This window comes from Mytilus californianus, unplaced genomic scaffold, assembly GCF_021869535.1.
Source record: "Mytilus californianus isolate M0D057914Y unplaced genomic scaffold, xbMytCali1.0.p SCAF_4, whole genome shotgun sequence".
Taxonomy (NCBI): Eukaryota; Metazoa; Mollusca; class Bivalvia; order Mytilida; family Mytilidae; genus Mytilus; species Mytilus californianus.
The window spans coordinates 67496872-67523056 of NW_026262690.1; the positions used below are offsets into that span (position 1 = coordinate 67496872).

The 26185-nt window shown below is 32.1% G+C and overlaps 1 protein-coding gene across 4 annotated transcripts in view; it reads left to right on the top strand.

Moving 5' to 3' along the window:
- Positions 1-26185, top strand: part of LOC127738399 (uncharacterized) — a 45552-nt gene that overhangs the window by 4738 nt on the left and 14629 nt on the right. Inside the window, exons 1-7 of one of the 4 annotated variants that reach the window (XM_052249635.1) lie at positions 897-1161; positions 4794-4914; positions 14201-14519; positions 20935-21028; positions 21880-21975; positions 23696-23934; positions 24389-24635. In XM_052249635.1, coding sequence (XP_052105595.1) covers positions 4847-4914; positions 14201-14519; positions 20935-21028; positions 21880-21975; positions 23696-23934; positions 24389-24635 — 1063 coding nt within the window. In that variant the 5' untranslated portion in view covers positions 897-1161; positions 4794-4846. Of the gene's footprint in view, positions 1-896; positions 1162-4793; positions 4915-14200; positions 14520-20934; positions 21029-21879; positions 21976-23695; positions 23935-24388; positions 24636-26185 lie in introns of those variants that run through there. The other 3 variants (XM_052249636.1, XM_052249637.1, XM_052249638.1) reach the window with 3 other exon arrangements.

Below are 26185 nucleotides of genomic sequence, written 5' to 3' on the forward strand. Positions count from 1 at the left end.
AAATGACACAGAAATTAACAACTATAGGTCACCGTACGGCCTTCAACAATGAACAAAGCCCATACCGCACAGTCAGCTATAAAAGGCCCCGAAATGACAATGTAAAACAATTCAAACGAGAAAACTAACGGCCTAATTTATGTACAAAAAATGAACGAAAAACAAATATGTAACACATAAACAAACGACAACCATTGAATTACAGGATCCTGACTTGGGACAGGCACATACATACAGAATGTGGCGGGGTTAAACATGTTAGCGGGATCCCAACCCTCCCCCTAACCTGGGACAGTGGTGTAACAGTACAACATAAGAACGAACTATAAAAATTAGTTGAAAGAGGCTTAACTCATCAGATGGATAAAAATACAAATACTACAAATACAAGTGGACGTGGCCGGGTACTTGTACATCCAAACAACAAAAAGACACTAAGTACAGATCTGAGAGTACTCGCAGTTACTGACAGCTAGTTCAAAGCCACTAACAACTAATAAAAAAAATCATGCATCTAAGACTAAATTATCAATCCGTACACATCCAGCATCCAATGGATTGAGTGTAAAGACGTCATAAACAGTCAGAGAAAAACATGATCTTGTGTAATGCCAAGATACAGGTATCGACAGATTGTAGATCCATGAATGTGTATATGTATATAACAGTAATATTTAGTTTGCTTTTAATATACTGATAACAAAATCAATATCAGTACCAATAAAAACAATATTTAATGATCTAATTACAGTGTTGAATTGTATACTTATAAAAAATGATACATATAAACATACATTTCCTCTGATTGGAAAAAATATCCGTAAAAAACGTCCGTACTTTATCCGTTTTTAGTATCTCCTAGATCTGGTTCCTTTGGACATGGGAAACAAGTCTGCTCTACTTTCGTTTTGAACAGTTAAAAAAAAAACCCATGATGCGCTGGTAATTCCAGCAACTGTTCAAACGAAAGATGTAAGCCTAATTTCATCAAGTTAATTTTTATCTGAGAAAGCGTCACAAAGTATAAAGAACAAAGGTAGACGAAAAGAAGATTAGCTGTAAACTTTGCCCGATACGGCCGGAAGATAAGTTTTCGAATTGCTGTACCACTTTAAAACATTCAACGTTTGATTACTGTTCCTTTCCTGGAAGAAAGAAAGGGTAAGTGAAAATGCCCAAGGATAATATACAAAGTAAATTGTTCAATATTTTTTACGGTCTGATAGTAACAGTTGAGTAAAACAATTCTTGTAAACTCTTCCCCAGCTTTCTACTGTTCCTGTCAGGATTTTAACTAGTCCAAATAATAATTTATGACGTCTTGAAAGGCAATTTTAATTTTTTTTTTCTGTGACAATTGTGGTGTAATAAAATAGCCTTTCAAGATGTCATAATTATTTGGACAAGATTTATCATAATACTTAAGGACAGGGCACTATTCTGTGTGTGCATGGCCAAATCAGAAAGGCACTGACTACAACTATGTTAAAAAAGACACTAATTACCAAAATGCTATTTTGGTTGAGGAACCGATTAAATACGAATGTAACAATAATATTTGTGTCTATGGGTACATTGCAGTATTGTTAAGTTACATTTTTATTAAACTTTTAACCAAAGTTTAGTTTTGTTGCTGAATTCTCTGCTATGCTTGATAATAATGATAACAATTTATCAGTTCCTCACCCGACCTAGCATTCCGGCAATAAGTAATCGTAGCCAGTGCTAATCACTCATCCCTAGTATTTCCATGCAGCTCAACTTTTTCCATGAAAAAATGATGGAAAATGATGGAAATTTCGTTTTTTCCATGGAATTCCATGGAAGTTCATGGAAAAATATTCAATCATTGATAGAAACTTATATGTGTCACTTATTCCATCATTTTCCATGATATGATGGAAAACTTTCCATGGAATTCCATGGAAAAATACTGTTTGGATGGAAAATGGGATGGAAAGTAGACTTAGAAAACTTTGTAGATGGAAAAGATTTTCGAGATTGAAAAGAGGATGGAATCTTGACTTAGAATATTTTTAACATGGAAAAGAGGATATAATCTGGACTTAGAATATTTTTGAGATGGAAAGGGTGTTGAATGATGACTTTAGTGTGGAAAAAAATGTACACACAAATTATTTCCATGCATTAATTATTATCATCAATTAGACATGTGAGCCAGTGAAAGAAATGTAATGTGCCATCTGTTTTTCATTCATCTCTGTGTAGTCCACAGGAAGTATTATGAACATAGAGTGTGAGGCCAAATGAAGGGGAGCACATGGCTTTATACATTTTTGTGCAATTATTATAACTTAAAACATAAAGATGGTAAATAAACAATAAATGGATAATTTTTTATTATAATATATATAAAATATTCAAGATATAGGTAATTAACAGTATTCAATCGGGGCACTTTTAAAAGAAATCAGACAACTCCTTATACAACCCCCAACACATTTAAAATTTGAACTTGCAATGAAATGCAGACAACAAGCAAAGATGTCTTCTCTCTTGAACAAAATGTAAAGTTTACATTGGATGCAGATGAAATAGTTCCAAATAGTTCTTGACATTAAATAGTGCAGATGTATTCTCTGATGCGTTGACTGTTAGATTTAGGAGCATACCTTTTGGTAAGTACAATGAATTAGATTCCACCATTTTGAATGTGTGCATGCTCCTTTAGTTCAACATAATAACAATAAGTGTCAAGAAAAGACCTAGATATTAGATTTATACATATAATTATGATGATTGCCTAAGACAAGACAAACTGTTTTATAATGTATTATATATAAACTAATAATCTACTTATTTGATTAGGGATTTTTCGTTTTGAATTTTCCTCGGAGTTCGGTATTTTTGTTATTTTACTTTCTACTAATGAAGTAATTTGGTTATAAAATTAAAGATCTGTGGTATGATTGCCAATGAGACATATATCCATAAAAGTAAAAAAGTGTATCAGTATAACAAACTACAGATCAAAACTAAGATTTAAAAAAAGGGACAAGACCCATCATGATATTTACATGCAATGAAAAAAAAATATTTAAGACAAAGGCCAGAACAACCTCTAAACTTCATGCACCAGTTTCTTGGAACAGGTACATATAACACCGAAGTGAGCTTAAATGTATTCTAAAACCAAAAGAGGATTAGCCACTGTGTGTAAACCGAATTGGAGAGGGATCAATAAGAATCTTATACAAAATTTGGAAAAGTGCACTTGATGGTGAAAATTTATTTGTACTCGCAACGAAACAGGAGAAAAGCTCGTCAAACCTCACTTTTCAACCTGTTTCTAAAGCTCATACAAATAAATTTTATATTTTCTGATGATGTACATATATTGCATATATCCCACTTTAATGTGATCTGTAAAATCGGATACAATGTTCTGCAAATCTTTGCAGAAAACAATAATTTTTTGAAGGGAAAAAATTGGAAAGATAATTCAAATAATTTTCTATATGTTTTTTTTATGGTATGTGCTAAAATTAAAAACTTATATGGAACATTCTTGAAAATAAATATACTGAACATTCTTAAAAATGGCATATTTGTATTTGGACATTCTAAAAAATGGCATATTTGTATTTGAACATTCTTACATATTATTGGAGGTGTACTTTTTGCCTGAATTTGTCTGGGACAATACAATATGTTTAAAGTACAATATAAATAAACAGTGAGACAATTAAGTGAAAACATCGTCATAATTTACCAAAAATATGTATGAGTTAGGTGTCTGGAATGCTTAGCACACCTATGTAAGTTTTCTTGTTACTGTAAACAAAAATGTATTTACTACTGCACATTAGAACTTAATTGTATTCATTGCATAACATTTAAAACATTAAGTCTGCCTGGAGAGAATCACTCTTGGACTGCTACATTGCTCCTAATGGGGAAAAATCAGAACCCTAGTTTTAGAGAGTAGAGAACACACAGTTACTTTATCGTATATGATCAAACGGCAACTAAAATCAATGTGAACTTGGAACTTCAATAAGATTAGTAAGTTGGTATTCACCTGTCAGTTTTAATTGATAGTTGAAAATATGATCTTGGTGATTTAGTTTGAAGTTAAAAGTAAGTTGTACAGGCACTGTTTCATTTTCTAAATTCTTGTCATTTTTGTAATCCCTTGCGTTATTGTCTCATCAGTGTTCCTCTCAATTCTAATTACACATAAAAAATTAAATTCTAACTATTGGTATAGGTAATCACAAAATCTGCAACAATATTCCTCTCCTGTTTCTATGAAATTTTTAGACATGTAAGAAAATGTTAGCAGAAACATCAATTTACAAACAGTAACCTGAAATGAACTATATGTAAAAACAAAACTAGTACATGTAATTCAAACTTTTTATCTATCAGTTATGATGGTATAATTGCTGTTCCCTTTAATCTTTTATTTTCATGCAGGAATTTTGGTTACCAATATATTGGTTTCTGGTGTAGATGTAATATTCTTTATTATGAAGTGTTTCCTTTTATTAACAATTAACTGAATTGAAATCCTGACATATCTGATAAAAGACTGTTCAATATATATTGACCTCTAGATGTCTCCTATTGCTTTTTGCTTTGTTGGGTTGCCATATCATTGGCTTTAACACATCATCCATTGGACATAATATACTAGTAGAAAAAGAATAACAAAGGTATATCTGAGATTCTATTTAGTCTTTATAAAAGTATTAACAACCTTTCTTGTTTTTACAAATAGATGAAAATCATTAAAGTTTCCACATTAAAAATTCAAACTTTTCTTTCAGTCAGAACTTGCTGGATTAACTTTGTAGTTTAACAGGTGAATGGTGATTGCAGCATGAGCTTTGCCATATATGTAGCTTCAAGACTGTTTATGCAGTTTGCATGGATGCTTTATGATTATAGGTATAATTTTAACGAACACCCAGTAGAAAGGAACATTCTTCTAAAAACTATTAATGTTTGTATACAGTCAGGAATCTTTTTAGTAGTTGTCAGTGACTCATTTTTGTCTGTTTATGACTTCATTTTGTTTTGGTATCAGATCTATGGTTGTCTGATTAAATGTTCAGAGTGATTTATATCTTGCCATTTGATTCAGTTTCTGCTGAGAGTTAACAGGGGCATTTAAAATTCAAATTCAAATTCTTTATTAACTTTGAGCCTTACGGCTCATCAGTGTATTCAAATACAGTGTATACATATGGCATATTACAAACAATATTTACAATATGTATAAACAACAATAGGTGAGGTCAGAAGTTTCATGATTACAAAATAACTTTACAAAAAACTGTTTCTTAATTTAAAAGAGAAATGTATATATTTTCTAAGTTACAAAGCTGTTTTGTGTTTTCACCAGACAATAATTCTATTAACTTAAAAGTTGATGGCCTAGACCAGTAATATTTTTTGATATATTTTTTTACGCAAATCAGTATATCTGCTACATTGTAGGATGAAATGAAATTCATCCTCTATGGACACTCTTAAATCACAAAAAATACAATTTCTTTCATTTCTAATAGTACCAACATAACGTCCAGTTTCAATACAAAGGTTATGTGAAGACATACGAATCATTGTTATACATTTGCGAAAAAGTACAGGAATGCATTCCTGTAAATAAAATTGCAAAACTACATTTGTTACCACATACTTATATTATCTACACTTTGCAGAAGAGTTTAATAAAAAATGTAACTCTTGTTTAGCTTGATCAAACAAAGGCTGTCTTATTGAAGGTAAATATGAGCTGTCTACATTCAACAACCACTGATTATCCCACAAATCATTCATACCAAGACTATATAACAATCTTACATATGTTGCCCAATTCATACATTTTGAACAATTTAACACAAGCTCTTTATAACAAGACCCTAATTTACAATTGTCACTCACTAAAATTTTGAACCAAAATTTAAATATTCTAAAATTACGCTCATACTGCAGTGGAAATCTACCTAATTTAAAGTACTCAACCATCACATTTGAGGTCGTTCTTTTGACACTTAATAACATTGTACAGTAGTCCAAATGAACCTTTTCTATCATAGGGGATTTGTGTACTCCCCATATCTCACACCCATACATTAATATACTACTAACATAAGTATAGTTATATTCATCTGGAAGTTGGTTTCCAGATGTGAACTTGTGTTGTTTGACCACAAATCATTTTAAGTTTTGGGAATGTTGTTAATGACCACTTATGACTTAACACAATGAATGAAAATTTGAAAAAAGGCAGGACAGGTGTGTTGAGTAAAAAAAAGGCAGGATGAGCAACTTGGCAAATAAAAAAGGCAGGATAAACTAATAAAAAAAAAGGCAGGACCGAATAGAGTGAGAAATAAAAAGGCAGGACAGAGATTACAACTTAAAAAAATGCAGGACAAAATTTTTCATTCTAAAATCTCAAAATGTGGATATTTTAGCAGTTTGTGCAGTTTTCACTAAATTCAAGATATGAAACCTTGATGCAATGCAAATATGTAAGACAAAATTATTAATGCTAAAATCTGTCAGACTAATAATGTCTTATGAACAATTTGATAGATTTTTAATATGTTTTAATTTTCGAATAGTCTATTAAGTTTGCCAATTACCTATTTGATTATGTTATTACACACTTTTAACACAATTTGTTTCCTTTTGATATAAATAAACAGGTTCTTAACTGGACAAAATTGCCCTCTGCCCATGCATAGCATGATAAATAGAAAGTGATATGATAGGCGTGTTCATACCTGCCAACTTTTCAAAGTTTCCATGGGGGGTTTTAAGCGCAAGAGGACCTAAAGCTCTTCTTGTATTGTCATAAAAGTGTTTAGTCTACTACTATATTATTTGAATGAGTATGCATATGCTTAAATAGCCGTTTTATTCATTTGATTGCCTGTTTAAAGGTATTCAGTTCATACAATAAAAGAATTCCTAAATTCAGGTCAACACCTCTCTTGGGGGAAATCCCCCATAAATCATGCAAATTGGCAGGTCTGCGTCTTAACCAATTTTCATTGAAAAAAAACTACAAAAATGTACATGTATTGATCAAGTCAAATAGGACAGCAGTTCTTAAGCAGTTTATTAGCATTCACAGTTCTTACTTGACAGCTGTTCTTTAGCAGTTCATTAGCATTCATAGTTGCTAAATTCAAGGCAACGATTAATTAGCATATAGGCATTCCAATAGCATTCCTTAGCAGTTTCTCAGCAGTTTATTTAGCCTTCACAGTTATTTAGCTGTTATTTTTAACGAAAAATTTAAATGAGATATCCAAAAACTGCTATCATCTCTGAATACTCATGAGAACAGCTATAATAACAGCTGTCAATAATGAATATTCATACAAACTGCTAAGTTGTACATCCTAATACGGTTTTCAAAACTGCTAATAACTGCTATGGAATGCTATCAAAATTCTATATGTAGACAGCTGGAGACTTTGGACAGGCAAAAAATATATGTGCCCGGAGGTTGAGGGGGTGTAGACATGTTTTGTGAATACTCAACCTGGCTTTAGAACCCTTATTAGCTCACCTGTTCCACAGGGCCAAGTGAGCTTTTCTCATCACTTGGCGTCCTTCGTCCGTCGTCCGTCATCCGTCGTCGTCGTCGTCGTCGTCGTTTGTTAACTTGTACAAAAATCTCCTCTGAAACTACCGGGCCAAATTTAACCAAACTTGGCCACAATCATCATTGGGGTATCTAGTTTCAAAAATGTGTCCGATGACTCCGCCTGCCAACCAAGATGACTGATATGGCTAAAAATAGAACTTAGGGGTAAAAAAAGGTACAGATAAACTTTAAACTGCAAAAAATGATCATTAAGACAAGTTCTACAAATGATTCTCATGGTCGAAATCGTCAGCTGACCCCTTCTTAGAGTTATTGCTCTTTGATGATGATTTTTACCAATTTTTTGCGTTTTTGCCTTATATCTTATAATAGATAGATAGAAACCTAAGACTACTATAACATGTTATAGTAGTCTCAGTAGAAACTTAAATTAGCAAAAATGATCAGCAAGACAAGATCTACAATTAGACAAATATAGAGGAAATCGTCCGGCGGCACCTTATTGGAATTATTGCCTTTAATGACGATTTTTACCATTTTTTTGCGTTTTGCCTTACATGATAAAAATTATAATAGATAAATAGACACTTTAAATCACAAAAATGATCAGCAAGGCAAGATCTACTAACAAGTCAAATGTTGACGATATAGGTAGTAGACTGTCACTCTTTATAGTAGTGATTGCCCTGAAATGAGGATTTGTTTTACCTTCTTTTGTGTTTTGAGCAAAAACTAAAGAAGATAGAGAGAAACTAAACAGACCAAATGATCAGCAAATACAGAGATTTTTGTCATGAATTCTATTCTCGTCTTCAATGTTGGAGAGTGTCCTTTGTTGAATATGCACATAGACCAAGCTGAGCGACACAGGCTCTTTAGAGCCTCTAGTTTATTATTTTTGTCAAAAACTATAGGAGTTAGACATATAGGAGGGAACTTAAAAAATCCTAATTTTTTTTTAAAACAAGATCTACAAGTAAGACAACATAATCAAATTGTCACACTTATATAGTTATAGGATTTATTGCCATGAAATGATATATTTTTTTTTAAAACTTTAACAGATAGGTATAAACTATAAACCATAAAAATGATCATAAATACAAGACCTACTAACATGCCACTAAATAAGATCTACTAATAAGCAAACAGAACTGATTACAATAAAAGAAAAAAATAAATACCAAAATAACATATTTTTTACCAGGTGAGCGATTCAGGCTCTTGTGAGCCTCTTGTTAATTATGTCAGTGGTCGAATAATAGGAGCAGTAAAGAATGCATTTTTAAATCAGTGCTTAGAAAAAGCAATTAATTCAATAAGAGTGGTTCCTAAAAACCGTATTAATTACCTTGACTAAGTTATTTTCAGATCTCCCCCTTTTTCAACGCTTGAATATGATTTGTTTTTGTTTCTTTACAAAATTGTAATAAAATCTTCATCTTTTTATTTTTCTTTTTAAATAACTTCTTGAACTGTATATGCTAGTATTTCATTACACTCCTGTAAACATCTGTTCTATGTGAATAAACGACTATCCCCTTTTTTTATGGCTGTCTTGTATGATTTCTGTTTTCCCCTCCAAAATTTTGTTAGAACATTTAATATGCACATGCATTAACTGTAACTTCAACTTACTGTACTGCAGGTGTGTTAAAGTATTCCATTTAGCCTTAATCAAACTTTATAATTGACATAAATACAGTTTTTGTCTCTCCTTGACGGAGTCAAAAAGCGAGACATGGATATGCTGTTTCCGGCGTAGTCGGCGGCGGCGTCAACAATGTATTAGTTTGTGATTAGGTCTAGTTTATGGTGAACTACAAGTGGTAGGTCAATGATATTTAGTATGCAGTTGTATTAGCATTGGTACATCTCATGTCCATATAGATTATTTGGCAATGCCCGCTCAGTCATGGTCTATTTACTTTGAAACTTTTGTTTAGTTTACATGTATTAGTTTGTGATTTGGTCAGTTTATGGGGAACCACTAGTGGTAGGTCAATGATATTTGGTATGCAGTTGTATAAGCATTGGCATATCTCATTTCCAGGGAGATTATTTGACTCCGCCCCCTTAGTCATGGTCTTTTGACTGAAAATTTTGCTTAGTTTACATGTATTAGTTTCTGATTAGGTCAGTTCAAGGGGGACCATTAGTGGTAGGCCAATTTTGATTGATATTCAGTTGTATAAGCATTAGCACATTTCATTTCCATGGAGAATATTTGGCCCCGCCTCCTCAGTCATGGTCTATTGACTTTGAAACTTTTGCTTAGTTTACATGTATTAGTTTGTGAGTAGATCAGTTTAAGATGAACTGCTAATGTTAAGTCAATGATATTTGGTATGCAAATTTATTGGCATTTGGAAGTATAGTTTCCATGGAGATTATATAACCCCACCCCCTCATCATGGTTCATTGACTTTGAAACTTTTACATAGTCAATGGTATTTGGTATGCAGTTGCATTAGGATTGGCACATCTCATTTCTATGGAGAATGTTTAGCCATGTACCTTCAGTCATGGTTCATTGACTTTGAATATTTGCATAACTTACATTTTAAAGTATTGCTATTTTAATTTCAACATTTGCACAATCAAAATCACAAAAAGGCGAGACATATTTCTGTGACAACAGTTTATTCACTAGCAAGTATTTATACACAGCTTGGAGCCAAATGCACATTTAAAAATGATCAAATAATTTTCAAGTACAGGTTTACTTTCAAGCTGAAAACACAGCCAGACCAGATCCAAGCATTTTTATAAAAAGATTAAAACCAAAACTGCTGTCGAACTGCTGTCAATAACTGCTATCAATAACTGCTGTCAGATTGACAGCAGTTTCAAGTTTTCAAAACTGCTAAGGGTAAATGCTAAGAAATGATGAAACAAGGCAGTTTTTCAAACTGTTATGGCTTGCTAAGAACAGCTAACAAACTCCTAAAAATATGAAGAACTGGCAAATAACAGCTATCAAACAGCTATGAATAGCAGTTCAGTTTGACTTGGGGATATTGATATCCAAAGCTTTTTGCTTGAATTAAAATTGATAAATTGTAATTATATATTACAAACAGTAGTTACAGTACCCAATGAAAAATTTGCTTCTAAGAGAAACAACAACTACAAATGGATCTCTAGTTCAATTACTGAATATATGCAAATAGACTATTGAGTGGCCAAAAAAGTAGCCAAAGTTACCATCTCCTTCGAACTGGATCTGTGTGCAGTAGGTTCATTACAACATTTCCCCCAATAAACTTCAAAAGATTTGGCAGAGGCTTAATCAAGTAACTGTGTGGAATCAACAAAAAAGACTATCTTACACTTTATCAAAAAGTAAAATAACAAAAATACTGAACTCCAAGGAAAATTCAAAACAGAAAGTCCCTTATCTAATGGCAATATCAAAAGCTCAAACACATCAAACGAATGGAGAACAACTGTCATATTCCTGACTTGGTATAGGCATTTCCTTATGTAGAAAATGGTAGATCAAACCTGACTTGATAGCTAGCTAAACCTCTCACTTGTATGACAGTCGCATAGAATGTCATATAACACTGGAAAGGCAATAGTGAAATTTATAAACTTTTTAACTTGATTTGTGTTAAGTGGTCATTAACAACATTCCAAAACTTCAAATGATTAGTGGAGGCTTAAACTACACAACCATCCTTGGGAAATAATGTTCATAGAATTTGTCTGGTTATATTGCTGGCCAACAAACATTGCCACCAATGCTAAAAATAGAACATAAAGGGATAAATACAAGTAGTATTATTTTGGAAACTCTTATAGATAGAGAATATCTGAGTGAAGATCTATCTACTTTTTGTTTATGTTAAAATAGTCAGAAAAATCTTGAAAAGTAATAGATAGACAAAATCATTTTGATGCCAAATAATCAGCAAAACAAGATCTACAAATAAGGAAACATAGCAGAAATTGTAAGTCAACACCTCACAGGAGTTATTGAACCTAAATTACAACATTTACCATGTTTTTAGGTATTTGCCTATTATCTTGAAAATTGTAAAGATAAATATCATCAGGACAAGGTAGATAAATAAGTTTTCATAACCATAATTTTTACCCATTTTTGCATTTTTGGAAAAACATAGTAGATAAAGAAAAACTGTAAAGCAAAACAGGTTAGCTAGATGAAGTCATATAGTTGAAATTGTCCGCAATCTATTTCTTTGTGGAGTTATTGCCCTAATTTGACACTTTTTACAATTTTTTGCATTTTGGGCAAACACTATAAAAGATAGAGAGAAACTCCAAAAGTAGCAATGACACAGAAATAGGTATACATTGCAGAAATTGTCGGGCCACAACCCTTTATGAGTTATTGCCCTTAAATGATGATTTTTAATATTTTTTGTGTGTTTTATGGGGAGTCAACAGATAAAAACTTACAAGATACAAAAAAAAAGAAGAAAGTTATGAATTAAATTCTGATCTATCATGTTGGAGTCTTGGAGAGTGGAAAATGTTGAAGATGCATATTGAGTGAGGAGAGTATCACATGTTCTTTTAGGCCTGTAGTTTGCTTTACTAGTGAAGCAGGAACTGCATACCTATTGGTATGACCTAAATTCACCAAAAGCTTTTTGTTGAAGTTTTTTGTTGCTCAATATTTAGTAAAATGTGTATTTAATTTTGTTTCAATTTTTTTTTTTCTAAATATTTTAACCATTGTCTTTATAATGTCTTTAACATGTGGTTTTTGGTTACACTATTGTTTTGTTTATACCTTTATCCCAATGTGATCTAAATATTAGAGTAAATATCAAATGTTCAAGTTAGTTTTTCTAATTATGGGTCTCTGTTGTCAGCCACTTTGCCACAATCATCATTGGGGTATCTAGTTTTAAAAATGTGGTCATTGACCTTTACTTGCCAACCAACATGGTCGACATGGCTGAAAAAGAACAAAGGTAAATGATTTGTTTTTCTAGAAAAGATGGAGAGAAACTGTATTCAGATAAAATGATCAGCAAAACTAAATCAACAACAAAGAGATTTTTGTCATGAATTGTATTCTAGTTTACAATATTTGAGAGTGTTCATTGTTGAAGATGCACATAGACCTAGGTGAGAGACACAGGCTATTTAGAACTTGTTGTTTTTTCAGTAACTCAACAGAATGCAATATCATAAATATCCTAGGCAATTACTAATAGTATCACTACAATGAAGGACTAACATGCCCTAAGGTTTGGAAAAGTTACTTTGACTCCCTAACCTGACATTGTGTTAGCTTGTAATTTTTCTAAACAAGGATCTTCATGTGAGTCAATATTTGTATGGCAAATATGAATTGAGTTTTAAACGAATAGAAATGGTTTGATTTAAAAAAGAGGGACGAAAGATACCAGAGGGACAGTCAAACTCATAGATCGAAAACAAACTGACAACGTCATGGCCAAAAATAAAAAGACAAACAGACAAATAATAGTACAGATGACACAACATAGAAAACTAAAGACTAAGCAACACGAACCCCACCAAAAACTGGGGGTGATCTCAGGTGCTCCGGAAGGGTAAGCAGATCCTGCTCCACATAAACTATGTTAATATGTTTTTATGTGGATTTTTGTCCTAAAATAGTATTTAGAATATCATGTTTATCCAATTTAGTGACAGGCTTCCATTGGCAGTTTTTTGTAACTCTTTTATAGTTAATACCTTTTTATACGCCCGTCAAAATTTTGACGGGACGTATTATGGTATACAAATGTCGTCTGTCCGTCTGTCCGTCTGTCTCTCCGGCGTAAACATGTTGCACCGTATCTTGAGAACGACTTATCAAAATTTCATGAAACTTGAATTAGTTGTTTCTTATGATGGTCAAACGATCTGTATACTTTTTGGTGGAAATAAGATTAAAACTTTTTGAGTTACGGGACTTAGTAACTAAAACAGGTGTGTGTTTTTTTTTCACATGTCGCGCCGTATCTCAAAAACAATTTTATGATTATTGCTTAAAACTTAAGACACTTCTTAGTTATATTAATCTTGAGATCTGTATACTTTTTGGGGATGATTCAAAATTTTATTTTAGAGATATTGAGTATTTTGTTAAAAAAGGGGGAGGGGTTTTTCACATGTCGCGCCGTATCTCAAAAACAGTTTATGATTATTGCTTAAAATTTTACACACTTCTTAGTTATATTAATCAAAAGATCTGTATACTTTTTGGTTTTGATTCAAAATTTTATTTTTGAGATATTGATTTTTCTTTTTAAAAAGGGGGGTTTTCACATGTCGCGCCGTATCTCAAAAACGATTTATGATTATTGCTTAAAATTTTACGCACTTCTTAGTTATATTAATCTATAGATCTGTATACTTTTTGGTTTTGATTCAAAATTTTATTTTAGAGATATTGAGTTTTTTGTAAAAAAAAAAAGGGGGTTTCCGCATGTCAGGCCGTATGTCAGAAACTATTTATGATTATTGGATAAAAATTCACACACAAGACGACCGCCGTATCATGCGTTCATGGCGCAGCTGTTTATTTATATATTGAATTATATTTTGCAAAATCAAATTTTGTTGCGGAAATAATGCCAATTGTAATTTTATTTCCAGTAAAAGGATGGCTTCCAGATACTTTATATCTCATAGCAATAAATTGGAAGACAGTAATCTGGTAGTGGAAGTAGTTGTTCCAAAACTGAGAGAAAAAGGAATAAACATTTACGAAGAGGATGACTTACAAGCAGGGACACTGGTCTTATCATCCATAACAAGCTTAGTCGATAAAGCAGATAAAACATTACTGTTTCTCACAGAAAATTCCTTAGGAAGTGCATGGTGTTCCTTTGAAATGCTGATTAGTTTAGAGAAATCTCAGAGGACCAACAGACTCTCAGTTGTTTTATTACTTCATAAGATAGAGGAGTCTCAGGTATATAACAATTTGTAATCAATTATTGCTCTTCTACATCATTTTTTTATATAAAATCACAAAAGCACAAAAATGGTTGCCTTTATCTATTGTTTCTTATTGGCTGGATTTTTCTACAAAAAAAATTGCTGCTCTAATTTGATCCAAAATGACATATATGTTCCTTTGATGGTCTTTAACAACCTTTAATGGTGTTACTTTGCTATGAGTCTGGGCCAGATATTCATAATGGTCTCCAGCAGAAGGCAGGGTTTTCATTGAAACAGATTGGAAATAAAATTTGGATTTTATTTTCAAAAACTATCAAAGTGAATTGATATCATACAGCACAGGAATGCTCTTTAGAAGGTTCAAAAACGTACTTTCTAAATGTTGTAGCTTTGTCTTTGATTGTTTATAATATGGCTCAAATGGGCAAGAAACAGGTCAGATCAATCCACAACTTTTATAGATCCTACTAAAGAAAACGTGAACCAATCCAAACTAAGATTGACAAATATATTCCTTTGAAGGTCCTGTACAAGTGCTGTTTCTTTGCATCCTTACTAAGTGTTATTAGTTTGGTGCTGATGAAAAGTCATATGTGACTTAACGGATTTAAAAAGGTGTCAGAATTGTCCAAAGTTGTCTACAAGTTATTCAAGTCATAGAGCAATGATATATTGTCAATGCTCACATTTTAAAAAATTACTAAAGATTTATTCATATTCAAGGAGCGCTTGAGTTATCTTAATAAGATTCTATTTTCGTTGCTTGTCAGTAATATCTTTCAAATAGCCATAACACTTTACAAATACTACTCCCCGCTATTCAATTTCAATTTGATGAATAAACTTGTGAGACAGTGGAATAGTATGTTTTTTGTTGAACTTTTCTACTGAAATATTGTTGGTTCAATGTGATACTATACAATACTAGCCTTTGTATGAGGTAAAAAGGAGGATATATTGACATAAAAGGGCTGAAAGATTTATATAGACTAAGGATGAATTCCAAGCTGGATATGCTAATCTTTAGTTTGATATATTCGACTTATCGGCCTCATACAAAGGCTAGAATTTTTATGTTATCATTGTCAATTCACAAAAAAACAGAGCAGAAATTTAATTCATTTGTTGTTACAATTGCGTTACTTAGTATTTAGGTTTACACATTTCTATTTAAGATATTTTGAAAATAACTTTTCATATTTACTTTTCTATCTGTCTCTTTTGGCCACGTTTAGTCTATCTTTGAAAATACAATTGAACATGTTACTAAAGAATCAAATTAGTTATTATAGCCTACTTGATCAAGTGACTTTTCTCCAATGTAATTTAATGCAAATGCAGATCAGCAGAATGAGTCCTTTATAAACCAAAATAAACAGGTATTAAAGGTCATACATAGATGAATTTTCAGATTGAATATACCAGACAAATGATTTTGAGGAAATATGGTTTTTTTCTAACAGCAAACATTTTGATAATTGTCTTGTTTGCAGATTAAGGTAGCACAACAGTCTGTTGTTTTTAAATTAACCTGTATTTGTTTGAAATGCTGTATCTTTATCACCTGTAGAGATATGAAGACAGATTATGTACTTAAAGAAAGAAGAATCAATGGTCAACTGGTTAAACACTTTGTTACTCATGTACACATGTTACAAACAAGGAAATATTAAAAAGGAGCCATATTTAGAGTAAATTGGAATATTTTTCATTACCTAGTATCCTATTTTCGTAATTAGCACTTGTTAAAATGAAACTTTTAAAAAGCAAATCTAATTTTTAAATCCCATTCTGAAAATGCTTGCCCCACCTGAACCAATCTTGGCAGTGATTATGTATGCCAGGTTTTCTATGTGAATCCTGACCAATGGAAAAACTAAGTAATCTATATAGCTCAATTTGTCAGTAGATTTCTTCTCTCGAGTTATCAGGATGTATATATTTGCCAGATGAAAATAGCTGAATGCAAGACATATAGATTTCTATCAAGTGGCCTAGGTGTAAATAATTTATGTAAAACTTTTAATTAAGAAGGTAAAAGACCTGGATGCTTCATACCTAGTATACAAATGCCTTATCTTACTAAGTTTTTTCTGCAATATGTCCTCATTTTCATGGTTCAGGGACTGATTAAAAAATGTTAAGTTTTTTTATGCCCCCGCCGTAGCGAAGGGGTCATAAAGTTTTACCCTTTTCCGTCTGCCCGTCCGTACGTACGTAAGTCCTGAAATTGGTTTACATTCTCTAACTTTAATTTGCATTGACCAAATGTTATGAAACTAAATAAACACAATTCTTATAACAACAAAACACAGATTAGGTTCGAATTTTGGTGGCGTCACTTTTACCATTCTAGAGTTATGCCCTTTACAAGTAGAAAAATTGCTGAATTTTTCGTTTCTGTTCTCTAAATTTAGTTTCCCTCCACCAAACATTATGAACCTTATACACAATGCTTATTACCATAAAACACATTTGGTTTCTGGACAATAACTTTAGTTTAAGTGCATGGATCGCTATGAAATTTTACAAGAAGGTTCAATAATAAGGTTGGGATTAATTTTGAGGTAATGGTACCAACAGTTTAGGAATTAGGGGCCAAAAACAAGCATTTTTCTATTTTCCCGACAATAACTTGTGTGTAAGTGTATGGATCTCTCTGAAATTGTACCACAAGGTTTCATATCACAAAGGGAAGGCTGGGATTGAGTTTGGGGGTAATTGCCTCAAACGTTTTGGAAAAGGGGCAAAAAAGGGGACAAAAACAAGTATTTTTTTAGTTTCCAGACAATAATTGTGTTAAAGTTTATGGAACTCTCTGAAAATGTACTTTTTTCCTGAAAAGAAAATAATCTTCAAAATTTCAAAAAAAATATTTGGGGCGGTTCAAAAAGTTTTGAGGGTTTTCAAATTTTTTTGGGGGGTTCATATTTTTTTTCTTCAAAATTTTTAAAAATTCCAATTTAAAAAAAAAAGTTTTTTGGGGGATTTTTTTTTTCAATTCTTTTTTGGGGGGGATCATACTTTTTTTCTTCAAGATTTTCCAAAAAAATTTTTTGGGGGGATTTTTTTTTCAGAATTTTTTTTTTTCCCAAAAAATTTCCATTTTTGTCAAAAAGCGAGACATAGGTATGCTGTTTCCGGCGTTGGCTGCGACGGCGGCGTCAACAATGTATCAGTTTGTGATTAGGTCTAGTTTATGGTGAACCACAAGTGGTAGGTCAATCATATTTGGTATGCAGTTGTATAAGCATTGGCACATCTCATTTCCATGGAGATTATTTGGCCCTGCCCCCTCAGTTATGGTCTATTGACTTTGAAACTTTTGCTTATTTTACATGTATTAGTTTGTGATTAGGTCAGTTTATGGGGAACCACTAGTGGTAGGTCAATGATATTTGGTATGCAGTTGTATAAGCATTGGCATATCTCATTTCCATGGAGATTATTTGGGCACGCCTCCTCAGTCATGGTATATTGACTTTGAAAATTTTGATAAGTTAACATGTATTAGTTTGTGATTAGGTCAGTTCAATGGGAACTTTTAGTGGTAGGCCAATGCTAATGTGTATTCAGTTGTATAAGCATTTCTATGGAGATTATTTGGCCCCACCCCCTCAGTCATGGTTTATCGACTTTGAAACTTTTGCTTAGTTGACATGTATTAGTTTGAGATTAGATCAGTTTAAGATGAACTGCTAATGTTAAGTCAATGATATTTGGTATGCAAATTTATTGGCATTTGCAAGTATCGTTTCCATGAGATTATATAGCCCCACCTCCTCTTCATGGTTCATTGACTTTGAAACTTTTACATAGTTTACAAGTTAATGTTTGTGTTTAGGTTTGTTTAAAGGGAACGAATTATAATAAGTCAATGGTATTTGGTATGCAGTTGTATTAGCGTTGGCACATCTCATTTACATGGAGATTGTTTAGCCATGTACCTCAGTCATGGTTCATTGACTTTGAATAATTGCATAACTTATGTAAGATGTTAAAGTATTGCTATTTTAATTTCAACATTTGCATAATCAAAATTACAAAAAGGCGAGACATATCTCTGTGATAACAGTTTATCATATTGATTATTTCTGATTTATATATAAAAGCAACAAATACTGATATGGCAGGAGATACACACCAAACAGTGTGTAAATTATTATATATAATAGATTAACTAAGCATTGTGCAACGCAACAGCACAGTATTGCGCAATAGCTCAGTATTTCGCAATAGCAAGAAATCTTCAATTGAAAATAAATACAAACCTTTTAACCAATTTCAATGCGATTAATTTAATGTCTTTAATTTTTGGGGGTTCTAACCTTTTATTACTATTTTTGATATTGGACCCCATTTTTAAATTGGTCTACATTGAGGTCAAAAGGGTCCAAAATTAAACTTTGTTTGATTTCATCAAAACTGAATAATTGCGGCTATATGATATGCTGAATGTTATTGTGCATTTAGATTTTTTATTTTTGGGCTCTGTTTTCAAATACGTCCATATTAGGGTTTGAAGGGTCCCAAATTAAACTTTGTTCGATTTCAACTAAAATAAAATTTTTAGTGTTTTTTTTTAATGCTGAATCTAACCATGTTGTTAAATTTTGGATATCAGACCATACTAGGTAAATTAAATGTCCTATTTCTAATTTCTAAGATCTTTGACCACATTTATTTTGTGTCAGAAAACTATATTATGTCAAAAATTTGATCACAATCCAAATTCAGACAGTATCAAGCTTGAATATTGTGTTCAAACTTGCCCCAACAGTTCAGGGTTTGACCTCTGCGGTCGTATCAGGCTTCCGTCGGCGAAGCATTTTATTCGTTTTTGTTCTCTAACTTAAGTTTGCCTCAACCAAATGTTATGAAACTTATACACAATGTTGATTACAATAAAACCCAGTTCCAGTACCAATTTGGGTAGCGTCACTTTTACCATTCTTGAGTAATGTCCCATCACAAGGTTATATGCAAGCGGGGGAATCATCTATGTTGCATGGATACATTCTCCATTTATTCAACATGTGAATTTTTCACTTATTATGAGTAATAGGATATCTATATTAGGTATATGAGTTCCTAGCAAGGCCAACTTGTCCATCAGACATGGTTCACCTGACAAAGTCTTCATTTCCTGGATCAGTAATCAATGTTACAGTTATGTGATTAAGTCCTATTTTCAGCAGAAGGTCAACTTTATTTTGGTGTATGGAATGATTGTAAAATGTACATGTCAGTCTGGCAGGTTTGATCCGATCTTAACCTCATTTATATGTTTCATTAATCAATGTTAAGTTTTGTGTTTTGGTTTTGTTTTTTCAAATGCTATAAGCAATAGGTCAACTATAGGTTGCACTTCTGTAAATATAGACAATGCAATTTTCCATAGGAATTCCCTTTACGGCTTAAGCTGTGCCACTTTTACTATGAGGTTTTGTAAAAATTATATCCTAGAATGAAAGTTGATATGCATTACTATTTTATTCAAAGGTCAAAACATAGGGCTGTGCGGCATATTTTCAACATTTATATGCCCCAAACTTCTAAGATTTTAAACTGATACTAAATTTCTGTACTACTCCTCCCTTCACTTTCCTCGGAATTCAATTTTCGCCAATACCATGTGTTTTTATACTAGTAACATTCCCAAGTTATGTCTATATGAGATGAAACATAGGGATCATTTCTGGGAACCAGAACGTTACCAAAACAAAATATCTATGAATATTATATATCTCCCCAAAAGAGGCGTGGTTTTTAAAACAGCTGTATTTATAAAGTGCAACCTATATTTGGTGTATGGAATGATTGTACACTGTACATGTCTGTTTGGCAGGAGTCATCTGTCCTTGACCTCAGTTTTTTGTTTTCCTGGTTAAGTCTATTTCTCAGATACTATAAGCAATAGGTCAGCTATATTTGTTGAACAGAATGATTGTAAAGTGTACATGTCTGTCTGATAAGTTCTTCTGACCTTGACCTCAATTTCATGGCTCATTGGTCATGTTTAAGTTTTCATGGTTTGGTCTCTTTCTGTAAACAATAGGTCAACTATATTTTGTGTATGGAATGATTGTAAGGTGAACATGTCTGAATAGCAGGCTCATCTGACCTTGACCTTATTTTCATGGTTCATTGGTCAATGTTAAGTTTTCATCGGGTATGGAATGATTATATGGTGTATATGTCTGTCCGTCATGGTTTACCTGACCTTAAAGCTTGATTGCATTGTCATTGATCATTGATAATGTTAGGTTTATGTGATATTTGTTGTAAAACCTTTGAAAGCACCTTTACTCTTAAGACTTTCAAAATAAAATCAATTATGGTCAGTAAAGCAGACGTGTGAACTCTTGTTATACGCTTTGTCTGTAATTTTGGTAAATTACATTCTTTAAATAAATTATTTTTAGCTTCCACATCTTGCAGTTCTTCAAGAAACTAAAAAAATACACTTTGATGAAGACAATGAGGATTGGGTGAGAGAGGTAGTTGAAGCTTTAAGAGGTTTGTGTATTACACTGACTGTTGCAATATGGAATTTATGATGATCAGTGTTGTTTCTGAGATAAGATAAAGATCATCTGCTTGCAAAATAATTTCATCCTTTGAATTAAGTTTCGGTGTTAAAGAGAGGCTAAAGCTACTAAAGGGACATATAAACTCTTTTTTTAAAACAAACTGACAATGGACTGGCAAAACAAAAAAAAACGACCAAAAGACAAACAATAGTACACAAAACACAATTTAGTAGAACTCAAGACTTTGTAGATGCCAATATGTTCTTGATCCAATTATGAGCATTTTGTTTCAATATTTACCACTGAACAAAGTTATGTAGATGAACTGAAAAATAACAAATTTATGTATTCTGTTTATTTGCTGTACCTTGCTTTAATGGACTTCTTGTTCTTGTCTGGCCTGCAACCGATTTTAGGAAGAAAAACATTGGTATTACTTTTCCTGACATGTGAACTAATGTTTAGTTTTTTTTATTGGGTCTATTTCAGAATAAGAACTTAAGATACATTATTGACATTTGTATACAGTAACATAGGAATCTATGTATCTAAATTACATATTGTGTATAAGAACTTGTTCCTCCTGTTCATATTATAATCATAAAGTTAATGTTTGAACAACTTCGGATTTAAGTCAAAAATTTACAAACCTCAACATATATTCTTGAAAGTCAATTTCATTTTTTTATATCAAGGCCTCAAATGATCAGCTATTTGCATAGGATTTTAATTTGAAAAAAGCTGCAGAGAAAAGACAGTAGTTTGGTAAAAAAAATGAAAAGAACTAAAGGGAGTTCTTTTTTACTTTGACAACCTCAATATTCTTGATTTTTGCAGAAACGAAGACAATTGGTGACATTATGCCTGCTGGAAATGTTGCTCATGGATTAGTCTGGTCCCATTATGCTGGATTTCTACAGTATGTCTTACCTGGTAAGACTATGAATGATTTTTTTTATCATGAGCGTTTATAATAGATTTTTTGATTTAAAAAAAAACTTTGTGGTTTTTAATTTTTAGCTTACCTGGACCAATAATGTCCTTGAGAGGTATCGCCATCACTTAGCTTCCATCATCTAAACTTAGGAAAAAAATTCCTCTGTAACTAAAGGACCAATTTCAACCAAATTTGGCTGAATGATCCTAAGGGTATTTTGTATGAAAATTTTATTTTTTTTATTCTTGTTCGTCACGAAAATTGGTTAAAAATAGAACATAACGGTAAAATGTATTAATTGTCCTATATCTTGAAAACAGATACAGAAAATCTAACACTTGAGCATAAAATTGCTCAAAACGTCAAGATCTTGACCTACTTCCTGTTTGCCCCAAAATTATTAAATGAGTTATTAGCCTTTAAAGACGTTTTTAGCTAATTTTCTTGTTTTTGGCCATTTTAACCCAAAAGCTATATTAGGTAGGTAGAAACCGATAAGTTAGATGTGGTGTCTAAATTATTATCCATAGATTTTTTTTTGATGATTTGCCAAAATGTAGTTTATATCGTGGCCTACTCAAATATATAACAAAAAGTATAGCTCAGAAGGCTTTTTTCCAAGCTACATGTCGTTCAAAATTGTCAGATTTATGGAAAAAAACATATTTGTGTGATTTAAAACAAAACTAAACCATAGTATTTTAAGATAAAGTATGAGAAGATAGCTCTTATAATTGGATTTCAAAATATAAAAAATGAAATAGGGTCAAGGGAATTGTTTTCTTGCTATAAAACTAAATAGTTAAATCAATAACACGTTCCAGTACAAAAGTAACATTACCTGAGTTATCTCCCCTTATATAGCAAAGTTGGAAAGGTTGCATAAAACGAAAAATATTCTGTATTTGTCAAAAACAGTCGCAAAAATATGATAAAACATATAATCTTCTTCATTCAAACGAAAAGTCTAATAAATGAATGACATTCTTCCATCATTAAAAAATAGACAGAAAAAAATTTGACAGGGCAAAATTGCTCAGAATGCCAAGATCAATTTACTTCCTGTTTGCCCCAAAGTTATCAGATGACTCATTAAGGATTTATTGCCCTTAAATGATGACTTTTGTGTTTTTGTATAAAAGATAGATATAAATTGTGCACTGAAAAAATGATCAACAATACAAAATCTATGAAAATAAAATAACTGATTGAAATATAAAGCTAATAATTAGTATCAAGATTGCATATCTTTGCCAGGTGAGCGTCACAGGCTTTTTTAGGAGCCTCTTGTAATAGAAATAATGGAAAAGAAAGAAAAGTTTATCCCCTTCTTTGGAGTTCTTAAGGGCGTGCGTAGTTGACGATCTTTTCTGGTTAAAGACATTGAAATAGCTTATTTCAAGGTTCATTGGTCAATATTAAGCTTTAATGGATAGGTTTGTTTTTCAGAGTTGACCAACTGCATTTTTTTGTATAGAATGATTTATAACTATGAAAAATCATATTGTCATCTAGCAACACAAAGTTCCCCATCGAACCATGTGGAAATAGTCTCATCCTATTCTGTTACCATAATACATTAGTCAACTTGTATGGACATAAATTAAAACCGAGATTGCAATGTATCATTTTATGCTTGTTTAATATCAGCTTGATATAGTTTGTAAGTGGAATAACAATTATCTCTTTTTTGATCATTTCGTTTTTTTTTTTCAGTACTGGAAAAAACAGTGCAAGAGTCTGATTGGTACATTAGTCTGACTGATGAAGTTAGAAACAAAGTGTCCTTTAAGTTGTATGAATTAGTTCCAAGAACATGCACTGTTAAATATAATATACCAAACGAAGATAACAACATCAAAGCAGTGAAAACATTCAATATTAAGGCAGTGATGAGAAGTGGAAATCACAGAGAGATATCGGTAACAATGTACAGTATTACCATTGGCCAAGAGGTAAGAATTGATGAATCACAACAAAAATTTAATCCAGTAATTAATTACAAATTTTCATTTCAACAACAGATCTAGTCAAGTGTTTTACAATGTTTAAAGCTCTAAATCATCCACATTCTTTACAAATTTAAAAAGAATTTTACACAAACTACCAAACATTTGCAATCAGTGCCAAATTTTCAAAGAACAAAAAAAATAACTCAAATATAAATTAACACAACCACATAGAAGTTTCTTGGCTTTTACCAAGCACATTAACATTTAGTATCATTAAACTATTTAAATATTATAATACAGAAATGTACATATTGAATTGACATTTGTGTACTGTTGGACCAGGTGTTGAACTCTAGATGTCTTCTGGGTGGTTGTTATGGGTATTGGTTGCTGTATCATTGATGTAGACCTGATATCTCCTTTTATTCAGAATAAACAGTGATATAAATATTTTTAGACTTTTTACTGTATGTGCGAGTTTCCTAATGTAATTGGTACAATGAAAGTAATGGAGGACAATCATTTGGCCAGATTCTCTCATACATACCCAGGCAAAGTTGGAAAAGAAGGAGGTTTTACAACTGCTGCTCAATTTACAACTGATGACAAGAAGTTACAGTTAGGCAGATTTTACTACACTATGAATTCTACTCTTAATCATTTTGAAAAATGTTTCAACACTGCAAGAGTTTTGCTGTATAATGGTATGTACACATTTATGTACAAAAGGAGTGCTTCCAAATTAGTAATTACTCAGACATGAGCACAATTTCTAAGTTACTGTTTACGTTTTGCCTTTTTGTCTCGCCTTGACAAAGTTGCCAAGGCGAGTTAAAGGCATGCTGTTTCTGATGACGGTGGTCTCTACAATTAGCTAAAGTTTAAGGTAATTAGGGCAGTTTCAGAGGAATCACATATGGTAAGTCAATGATATTTAGTATTGAGTAGTACTAGCATTGGCACATATCATTTCCATAGTGTTGATTTGGTCGCACAACCATTGTGCATGATTCATTGTCTTTGAAACTTATGCATTGTTTACCTGTCAGAGTAAAGAAACTTCCTTTTGGTAAGTCAATGATATTTGATATGCAGGTGTTTTAGCACTGACATATCTCATTTATTTGGAGATTTATTTACTATGCACCCTCTGTCATATTTTATTGACTTTGAAAGTTTTGAGTGGTGTACATGTAACTTTTAAAGTATTACCATTTTAATTTTCAAAATTTGCAGCATACAGCATTCATTTTGTTTTTTTTTAAGATGACCTTAAGGTGCCATTTAGGTCGAAGATAAATTATTTGTTATAATATATGGAGCTTGTTAAATGATACAGCAAAACTATATGGTTATATTTTTGATGCGATTGGAAATACATTTAAAGTCATATTCATGAATCAGTGTTAAATTCAAACAACATAGTTTACAATGTATAATATTCTAGTGCAATTGCTTAGTTCTGGATTTCAGGCACAATGAAATGATTTTTTTGATTAATGTGAATTTAAAAGCATTATACTGAAACGATTATTTAATTCTTTTTAAATTGTTCTCTGTTTGTATTCATGATTTTGCAACACAATATACACAAGTCATATTCAATTTTCAAATGATGCATACCTAAATGTCATAAAAATGAATAATTGGCTGTTTTAGTCTAATTTAAGTGCAAAGTAATATTGACAAGAGTAAAGTAAATGACATGCAGCAGGTAGAAGAGGGTACCTATTTTGTGAACCCACGTTTAGAATCATGAAATGTTCTATAAAAAAGAAGATGTGGTATGATTGCCAATGAGACAACTCTCCACAAGAGACCAAATGACACAGAAATTAACAATTATAGGTCACCGTACAGCCTTCAACAATGAGCAAAGCCCATACCGCACAGTCAGCTATAAAAGGCCCCGAAATGACAATGTAAAACAATTCAAACGAGAAAACTAACGGCCTAATTTATGTACAAAAAATGAACGAATAACAAATATGTAACACATAAACAAGCGACAACCACTGAATTACAGGCTCCTGACTTGGGACAGGCACATACATACAGAATGTGGCGGGGTTAAACATGTTAGCGGGATCCCAACCCCCCTCCCTAACCTGGGACAGTGGTGTAACAGTACAACATAAGAACGAACTATGAAAACCAGTTGTAAGAGGCTTACCTCATCAGATCGATAAAAATACAAATACTTCAAATACAAGTGGACGTGGCCGGGTACTTGTACATCCTAACAACAAAAAGA